The sequence below is a fragment of the Sminthopsis crassicaudata genome, chromosome 3 (assembly GCF_048593235.1).
Source record: "Sminthopsis crassicaudata isolate SCR6 chromosome 3, ASM4859323v1, whole genome shotgun sequence".
Classification (NCBI taxonomy): Eukaryota; Metazoa; Chordata; class Mammalia; order Dasyuromorphia; family Dasyuridae; genus Sminthopsis; species Sminthopsis crassicaudata.
Window position 1 is genome coordinate 171,961,064 of NC_133619.1, and position 10,572 is coordinate 171,971,635.

The following is a 10,572-nucleotide window of genomic DNA, read 5'->3' on the forward strand; positions in this document are numbered from 1 at the left end:
AGTTTTGTGACATTAAAGAAAAACCATACTGCTTAAAATTTTTGGCATCATGAAAATCAAGGGACATCAACTAAACATAACCATGGTCAATATAATACAAATCAATACAACATTCCTGACAGCGCAGAGAATTTTATGTTGTAAACCTTGAGGAAACAAAAGAACATTCCTTCCTCTGTCTGCTAATCCCTCTGCCTCTTTCAACAAGCACAGGGCTGTGACCTATTTCCTTCAAATCCCACCCAAGGAGGTGGATTTACTAGAAGAGTAAAAAGAGAAAGGGAAAAAAGTCTCAGTGGACATCATCCTGCTTCTCCATGCAACTTCTGGCATCCTTGATAATGTAGAGCAACAGCCTACATACAGCTGAATTATATTTAAATGAATAATTATTTTAAAACAATGCTAAACATTAAAATTCATATTTGTATGAAATACATTTTTCACATTTCCTGTATTGGGCTGGGGGAGGGGTTGTACTAGCCCTGTGATTAAGTCAATAAAGGAAATTTTCAATGTGGAAACTTTATATCTCATCTATAGATGAACAATTTGACTATAAATTACTGTTTTAAGAGATTATACCTAGGAAAGGTCAAGCAATTTGTCCCGAGTCCTATTAAAAGTATACAACAACAAACAGATAAGATGTGTGAACTCAGGTACTCCAACTCTGTGGTTAGCATTCTATATATTATGCCACCTTTCTTCTAATTCGATTGTAGTATTTAATATTTATGCTTTTTTGTCATGTAATTATTTTTAAAATGTTCTTAAAGACATCTTTATGCCTCTTCCACTTTATTTCTATCTCTGATAATTAAATTTCTGACAACAGAGCATGCTACTTGGAATATATTCTGTTCACTAACTGACCATCAAATAAGGAAATAGATTAATATTTCCCACAAACACTGCTCTAGAGATTCACTGTCTTTCATAATGGCTTAAAGACCAGTGTCATTCACTCTTTAGTAATAATGTTCTGCTAGTTATACATCTAGAGAAGGGATGGAGTAAACAGAAAGGCCAAAAGAGGAAAAAATGATGACAAATTTTGGAAGAGAGAAAAGGACAGACCTGTGTAGAATAGGTAATTTTGGGATGCCAGGTGACAACACAAGCACTGGAATGGGAAAAGGAGACTAGGTCATAAAAATTAGAAAAAGATTCAAGGGGGAAAAAAAAGCAGGGGGTTGGAAAGAAGGCCATTACATGAGTTTCAAGCTATCTCATCAAAAAAATATCAAGATAAATTGAGAAGATTGCCTAATTCACTTTCTCAATTCAATCCAGTTTGTTAGTCTAGTGTAGCCAGGTTATTACCATATCAAATCCCTGCCTGGTATTGCTGAAGTCATAATATCAAAATAGGATTTAAAACCACTAAATCTTTTAACTTTCAAGGACTAATTGATATCCCACAGTGTCAAATGATAAATTAATATGGTCAATATTAAATAAATGTACTCTGTATTCCTGATGAGATCCTAGATGGCTGGTGCCACTGATAAAGATTGAAATACTGATTGCCCTGAGGCAAACAAGCAAAGGCTCTGATGGGTTATCAATTTAACATTAATGCCCCATCTTGCAATATCCAACAAACAAATCCAAGTTAAATATCTGAGGCCCATCATCTGTGGAAGTTCTCCTCCCCTCTGTAAGTGGCTCTACCTTGCTGTGGCCATCCAAGAAGTCCATGAGATTAAACTTCCCCTATAAAATCTGGCTCTACCTCATGGTGTCTTTCCCTTCATCCCTCCCCCTTGCCACATGGTATCTCTCCTCCTATTCCCCCCACCATGCTTCATAGTGTCTGTTTTCTCAACACCCCAACCATGCCTTAAACCCAGGGTCACATAGCTGGGAAGTGGGAAATGTGGCTAAATTTGAACTCAGGCCCTCCTGGAATTCAGGGCCAGCACTCTATCCGATGCATCATCTAGCTGCCCCTGTCTGTCCCCTTCTTAGAGCTAGTTAACTCGCTTAGGGTGCTAAATCCCTTTTAGTGTAATGCCAGAGAAACTGAAGCAAGACAAGAGATTGTTTTTTTCATCTTTTAATGTGGAGAGTTTAATAAGCTAGCTGACCGATGGTACTATCATCCAAAGCATTCAGTATAGAGTGACTGCGGCACAGCATTTATATAGGAAAGTAAGGAGATGATACAGAAGTAAAAGGAATGCAGTTATGAGGGTCTAGTGAAGAGGTGTGAGAATTGAGATGGGGAATCCCCTCTGGGGATCACATGTGAAAGAATTTGCAAATCCAAAAAGTCTGAATCCCAAAAGGGATTTTTATTGGCCCTGAGAAGCAGCTTTGCTAGGAAGACAGACTCCTCAGTGGCAAGGTCCTGTCAGAGAAATAACAAAAGTTATCACTGAGAAGAGGGTATGTTCACAGCGGGCAAGAGTCCTGGCAGGCAGCTGTGCCAAGAAGAGAGGTTCCTTGGCAAGGCATAATCCTGCTTTGGACTTCTGCAAAGATGTGGGGTTCAGAGTTATCTATTATTGGTAGTCTGGGGCTAGGGCTGAGATTCTTTCAATGTCTGTCAATGCCCCCAAGTATAGATTTCCAGTTGAAAAGAGTACTTATCTTGGGAATTTCAAGCCACTCAATAGGAATATCAGGCCCACATATCCAAATGAATAAAATCTTTTTGAAGGCTTTCCCCCAGAGTCTTGGGAATTTCCTGAAGGGGATCCAGGCCACCCTCAAAAGATCAATGGAGGGTAATTTGACCAAGATCTCCAATTGAATGAAGCCACTTAACTTGTCTGGGAAGATATGCTTTCCCAGAAGAGGGCCTGAGACTCCGAACCTCCCTTTTTTTTACAGATTAAAGGGGACATAGTTTCAGAGTTCATCCTTATCAGTTAGATCATCAGGCAGATGTTATACAAAACATTATATTTCTCACAGCCTAAAGCAATAACCAGTTTCATGCAATGATGGGAATGGGCTTAAGGGGACCTTCCAGAGTCAGTATTTTCAGAGAATAAAAATTAATTTATCTATTAGAAGCACCTCACAGGTGTGATGCTTAAGTAAGCAGAAGAACAGAAAGTCAAGGTCACTCTATGGTCATCCTTGTCACTTTGATCTAGTGTGTAAAGCTAAGTTCAGGTTCTCATGAGAAACTTACAGGGTCCTCTTTGGTTCAGCATTAGGATTTAACCTAGCAGTTAAGGGTGTGCCCCAAATTCATGAGGTATTGCCTTTCTCTTGGGTAATTGTGAGTTCCATTAAGGAACTTGTTTTTTCATCATTAATCAAGAAAACTTTTTCTTGCTAACTATATGCTCTCCCACTATATTTCATATTTACCATTCCTGGTACCTATTGTATCCATTCATTTTGTCTTTAACTTCTTCTGCACCAAAGAGAATGGCCATCATGAATTCTTCACATGACCAAATCCCAAAAGTTGGTACTCTCATTTGGTGCCTACAACCACATCATTTACTGCATCAGCTACATTATTCCCTTATTCAACAGTTACTGAAAATATTGAGTGTTTTAGTCTCAATGCCCAACTTCTCTATTCACAACATTTCAACCTACTTGCTTTCTCAAGCCATATTCTAAACATTGCCTAACAGAGAACCTAGTATACCAATCATTCATTCATCCATTCAAAAAGTATTTATTAAGAACCTACTATGTATAAAGCACCACACTAGATACTGGTGATATCATTTTGCATATCATTTACTTGTTGAATGAATTACCACCAATAGATACAGAATGTTCTCTTTATCTTATCACTACAGAGTTCTGTCTCCTCTGAACGCCTTCTCCCAAATAACCAGTAAAGTCACTGTGACTCTACATTGGTGACCCTCAAACTTTTTAAATAGGGGGCCAGTTCACTGTCCCTCGGATTGTTGGAGGGCCGGACTACAGTAAAAACAAAGCCTCACACTCTGTCTCCACTCCTCTGCCTATTTGCCATAACCCAGCAGGCCGCATAAACATCCTCAGTGGGCAACATCTGGCCAGCAGGCCGTAATTTGAGAATCTCTGCTCTACATCTTCCCAAAAGATAGGCTGTTTGTTCTGGTGAAACAATAATGTAAAGGAGTTAGAAAAACTAAGCTTAACTATAAATAAAAATATCATAAGTTTCCTTGCCTAGTTTCACAATGTCAACATAAGAATAAAATGAGCTAAGACATATGCAGTCAACATGATAGGCATATTTAGGCTCTTCTGGGATACTGAAATGTAAATTGGCTGAACTGCACCTCCAGTGCTAAAGAGCTACTTTATGGCCATTGTGTACTTCAGAGCCTATTGAAGCTATACTTACTATACAGAAGCTATTGAAAACAAAACAGCCTATCTATTTGCTAAACAATTAAAGAGCTTTCCTTAGAAATCAAAGCATACTTTTATCATCTTCCTGTTTGCCAACATTACTTCATTGATTCAATCAATGAACAAGGGTATTATCAAGTACATAAATATAACAGAAGAGATTTCATAAGAAAAATGATCTATTGTACAGTCCTATCAAATTTGTTACTGCATAAGCGATTCTATTTTTAATGTTGTTTGTACTAGTAACTATATCCAAAGGCAAATAATAAAGAGGACTTGGAAAAATTATGGTGCTTTGTTTCAGAAATGCTATCATTTTCTAATTGCAAACAAAGATTTGTGGGCTTTGGAATTAGCTCACAAAAACATACTGAAGCACAGATTATTTCAGTTCAACTCAACAAACATTTATTAAGCACCTATGGTGAATAAGGCAGATTTGAGTTGAGAATAAAAGGGAAAAATCAAAATAGCCTTTGACCTCAAGGAGCTTACATAATACTGGGAATATAAAAACAAGTACGCAAATGAATAAATACAAGATAAGGAAAAACAAAGAGAACCTAAGAAATGAGAGAGGAGAACCAGAAAATTTCTCATAGATGGCATCTGGCTGAGCTTTGAAGAAAGAAATTCTCAGAGATGAGATTTCAAGCAGGTGTCCAAATACCAACTTCAGGGAATACTTAGTAAGCCGGGGGAATTGCAGAGATGGCTCACATCACAAGTGGCAGAACTGACATAGGAAACCAGGGCCTCTCTAGATCCAATTCCATTGTACCACACTGCCTCTGGTGGTATATATTTAGTAGCATTTTTAGATACAATTTATTTAAATCCTGGTCAAAATGTTTATCTAGTTAGATTTTTTTGAGTGGTATGTAACAAATACTTGATATCTTTTTCACAACAGAGCCCTTTGTGAGGATCTGCTTTTGATGGAATAACAAAGAGCTTCTAACTTCTTTTTAAAGTATATTTTTAAACTACTTTGGCATACCTATCAACTTTCTGGGATATATGTGACAAACAGCTCAAGAATTCATATGAAGTAAGATGGAAAGGGTGGAAGATAGCTTACTTGTAGAAAGCTTTAAATAACTGACTATGGAATTGGTTCTTTATCCTAGAGGTTACAAGTTGCACTAGATACTTTTTGAGCATGAAGGTGGCATAGTCTGATCTGTATGCTAAGAATAATTTGGCAGTTATGTGGAAAATGGAGAAGATCATCTGGAATAGTGGGTGAAGATAGTAAATGGAGAGAGGAGGAGGGATTCAAAGATCTTAAGAGATAGAATCAAAAAGACTTGATAAGGGATTGGTTACTGAGAAACAAAAGGGAGAAAGCTATCAAGGATGATTCCAAGGTAGTAAATCTGTACAAAGAAAAGAATGATGGTGTCCCAAAAAAAGGGAAGCTAGAGAGAATGGATTGAATTGCAGGATAAGTGAGAGCAAAAGAAGATGTTCTTTTTGGACATGATAAGTTTAAGATGTCAATGGTTTGGTGCTTAAAAAAAAAAAAAAAAAAAAAAAAAAAAAAAAAAACACTGGCAGTGCTAAGAGTTTGGGAAAGAGATTTGGACTAGATTATAGATTTGGGAATCATCTTCAGATGAGATAATATTTATACTCATATAGCCTAATGAACTCGCCAATGGAATAAAAAGCCCAAAAGCCCTGAGGGATATCCATCGGTGGATAGAAAATAGATGATGATCCTGCAAAAGAAATTGAGGTGGAAAAAAAAGAAAAGAAATTGAGATGGTGGAGAAAGCAGTACCACAAAAGCCAAATCATAAGTGATTATTCTGAATGATGCTGATAAATCAAATCATAATAATAATAATTACATTTTCTAGAAGAAAATAAGAAGAGAACTTTCATCATTCTATTAATTAATTTTTCAGACTACATTTCACTATGGAAGAGATTGAAAATGTTAGACACTTGTTTGAGTCTTCCTCTAAAAGAAAGAGGCAAATGACCCAAAGAAAGGGATAGGAATGTTTCAAGAGACTAGGCTCCAAAGCCTTAGTACCTTTTCAGTACTATTTGGATATACCATATCATAAAAACTCATATTTATTATGTCTTTAAATAATAATTAAAAAGTTAAAATTGCATACTCTGCTTAATGGAAGAAAATATTTTTCAAAGATTTTCATTTAGGATGTTAAATATTTAAGGTTTCTGGCATTTTAAAGGCTATCATTTATTCTTTGAAAAACAGGGCTATCTAGAACTCAAGCACAATTCCATATATAGTGCAAGATTTACTATGTGAAGGTACACAAAAACATGTATATATGTCTATAGTGTCTACAAAGCTCCTTAGTCTAGAGAGTTTGAGGCTCTCTAAAATCTGTCCCCCAAACCACCTTTCTATTCATAATACCAATTCTTCATTTTCCCAAACCTTCCATTGTAACTAATCTATTGTTTCCCAGCATGTCTTGAGCTTTTTCACCTCCAAACCTTCATTCATATTATTTCTCCCAATTGTAAGTTATTTTCCATCTTATTCAATCATATTCCATGTTTCAAAATAAGATCAATTTCATAAGACCTTCCATTTCCCATGAAGGCTTCCTAATCCATTTCAGCCCAATTTGTATTCAGCCCAGTCTATGTATTACTTAGGAAATTAATCACAAGCTTTCTTTTAAAATAAACTCTTACTCATGTATTTATGCTTTATCTAGCTAGACTACCTGAGGAGAGGAAGTGCATCTTACACTTTTTTGTACCTGCAACACTAAAGCATAGTAATTTACACACTGCATAAACTGAACTATACAAAGTCACAAAATAAAAAGTGTTGGGAGATACCACCATATATGTATATTTAAACACATATATTTATACATACATATGTATACACATACATATATGAATTGCTAGATAACAGAAAATATTACAGGTTGACTTTATCCCTGTATGTCACACATATCCCAGAAAGTTCATAGGTGTGCCAAAGTAGTTTAAAAATATACTTCAGAAAAAAAGTTAGAAGCTCTTTGTTATTCCATCAAAAGCAGATCCTCAAAAAGGCACTGTTATAAAAAAGATAATATCAAGTATTTGTTACACTCAAAAAGTCTAACTAGATAAACATTTTAACCAGGATTTAAATAAATTATATCTAAAAATGCTACGAAATATATACCACCAGAAGCAGTATGGTGCAATGGAATTGGATCTAGAGAGGCCCTGGTTTCCTATGTCAGTTCAGCCACTTGTGATGTGAGCCCTGTCACATCTCTGCAATTCCCTTCAACTCTGTCTCTATTTGTAAAGTCAAGGGGTTGGACTCAATTTCTAGGGTCATTTTAGCTTTTAAATATATGATCCTGTGAATATTTTAAACAAAATGTTACAACTTATCATTTCTATTTTTCCTTCTTCTGTAGAATGGAACAACAAATACTATTTTAAATTATCAGCATATAGAAACATAAATTAAGATGTAAGCATATCACCTCACTTAACCTCACAGCAAAAAACCTGAGTAAGCCAAAAATGGTCTCTAAGCAACAAAATTAAAAGACAAACCTTATCTATGGTTCATATCTGAGCCTCCAAGGCTCTTATTCAGGGCCTATTTATTCCAAATTAAAACATTTCTAACAAATTTAGCTAATTTTGTCAGACCATAGATTAAAAGCAATAAATTAGGTTAACAAGTAATAAATCAGCAGAAATCCTAATTAGTAGAAATTAGGAGAAAGGTACATACTGAAAATAGTGAAAAGTGGACAATGATGATAAAAAAGGAAGCAAAAAACACTATGGAAATTTCAGTTTGTGCAGAAAAACCCAATAAAGTGTTAGAGTTGAAGTTTTTAAGATCTAGATATGAATTTCAACTAAACCATTTACTGCATGAGAACAAATTCCTTAAAATTAGTAAAACTGTTCCACTTCCTAGCTGTGTGGCTCTGGGCAAGCCACTTAACCCCAGCCTCAAAAAAAAAAATAAAAAATAGAAATTTAAAAAAAAAAAACTGTTCCTTCATTTGAAAAATGGGACTGTTAATAATATCTGCATAACTTACCTCAAAAAAAGTATGAGCTTAAATGAAGCAATTATGTAAAGTGATTTTGAAACCCATAAAGCAGTGGTCCTCAAACTTTTTAAATAGAGGGCCGGTTCACAGTCCCTCAGACTGTGGGAGGGCCGGGCTATAGAAAAAACCAAAGCTCACACTCTGTTCTCAGCCCTTCAGCCCATTTGCCATAACCCGGCTGGCCGCATCTGGCCCGAGGGCCGTAGTTTGAGAACCCCTGCCGTAAAGGTTCAGGTTTATTGTTAGGGGCAATGGGCCCAGCATCCTTCCATAGCCCCAAAGAATACTGCACTAATTATCATAATGATGATTTAAGACTCTAGGAAAAAGTTTTATTTTGTTTAGTATATTTCTTTTAAGGAGGGATACTAGTGCTACATTTTGAAAAGATCAACAAAAATGGTTAATTTTTTAAAGGGTTATTAGTTTTAAGTGTGAAAAACAATTTATTTCAATACTTTCAAGGATCTAAGATTTGATTAAGGCAGTTAATCCCTCTGTGATGATAGATCTCAAGATCACAAGTCCTGCACACAAATAGTCTCATAAATTGCTTCTGGCAAAAAAAAAAAAAAAAAAAAAAAAAAAATCCTCCACCTGGTAGCTAAACTGGGAACATAATAAAATTTAACTTTGTCTTACAATTTTCATCACTGGATCTATAATCAAAACCTTTCCAGAAAATAAGGGAAGGGAGATTTTTCTTTAGGCTTGTTTAATACTGTATCGTTTTTTGTTTCACGTTTGTGACTGTGATAGGTACTAATTCAGTGGCCACAGCCACATATAAAGGGAAATTTCCAGACAATTCCATTACCAATTCATCCCCTCGTCATTTATAAAGTCCCTCACCCAAAGGTTCACTACTGAACCCGTTCAATTTTACCTAGGGGCAAACCTTGGGCTCTCTCCGACAATGTGACCATGTTTTGGTCACGGGTGGCAGTCACGTAGACGCCACTCCTGCGCAGCTGTGGGAGCTCTCCCCTCCAACCCCACCCACCAAGTTTCCCAGAGAACCCAAGGAGTCAGCCCTCCCCTCCTCCTTACGTGGCCCACTCACCCCCACCCTCAAAAAGGAGGATAAATGCTCCGCCCGCCTCCACTTTACCCCCGGCGGAGAGAGAAGGGCCCAGAGAGAGCTCAGAGCCCAGTGACTCAGCCCTCACCCGCGGACCCTCCCTCTGCCCCCGCCCCACGGCGGCTGCAGCTGAGGCAGGGACCGCCAGGGCTAGCGGGCGCGCCCGCCCCTCTGCTCCAGCTGGGCGGCCCCCGGGCTCTGCAGCGGGGCCCGGGGGGAGAGGAGTGAAAGGAGCCTCCCTCCTTCGGGCGCGCGCCCCCTCCCCTCCGGCACGCGCGCCCCTCCCGCACCGTTACCTTCGCTCTTGCCCAGGATCCGGCAGCACAGGTTCTGCAGCAGAACGTTCGGGGACTTCTGGTCCGGAGTCGCCATCCTCGCGCGGGGCTGGAGGGGGCGGGGGAGAGAAGAGGAGGACGCGCACGCCGGCGGGGGTGGGGGGAGAGTGGACCGCCGCCACCGCTCTCCCCCCCGCCCTCTCCTCCTTCACCTGACTCCTGCCCCTTCTTCTCCCCGGGCGCGCAGAGGAAGCTCTTCCCTCCCGGCTTACTCTCACACCTAGCCGGCCAGCTCGCCTCTTTTCCCCGCCCACCCACGCAGGTCTAAGGCTCCCTCCGCTGCCGGCCGCTTGCCTAAGGGCTAGGGAGAGCGCGTAAGCGCGGCGCCATTTTAACAGTACCCGCCGAAACTACCGGCAGTCCCCACAATGCTTAGCTCCCTCACACCGCGCCCCCTCCTCCCAGGCTCCTTAGGTGCAACTGACTAAAGCCTCCCCTTCCCGTCTTCATACATCCTCCCCCGGCTCCTCCAACCAGAGCAAAGGTTCCGCCGGAGGAATCTCTTCAGCTTTTTCTCCTCACAAATTAGATAAAAGGCGAGGGGCAGCTCTTCTCTCTCTCACATGCGGCTTCTGCTGCATGTAGTTTTTTTCTTCACTTAATAGTATTTTTTTTCCAATTAAATGTAAAGATAGTTTTCAAATTTTTTTTTTTAATTTCTGAGTTTCAAATTTTTCTCCCTCCATTCCCTCCCCAAGACAGCAAGCAGCTGACGTAGGTTATACAAGTACAATCCTTTAAAAGATATGTCCACCTG

The 10,572-nt window shown here is 38.9% G+C and overlaps 1 protein-coding gene across 1 annotated transcript in view; it reads right to left on the reverse strand.

Annotated features, from left to right (window-relative positions):
* The window catches only part of TUBGCP3 (tubulin gamma complex component 3), a 148,258-nt gene extending 138,073 nt beyond the window's left edge, over nucleotides 1-10,185 (reverse strand). The window contains exon 1 of the mRNA XM_074299558.1: nucleotides 9,777-10,185. Within this exon, the coding sequence (XP_074155659.1) occupies nucleotides 9,777-9,852 (76 nt within the window). The 5' untranslated portion in view covers nucleotides 9,853-10,185. The remainder of the gene's footprint in view (nucleotides 1-9,776) is intronic.
* Nucleotides 10,186-10,572: the final 387 nt, after the last annotated feature.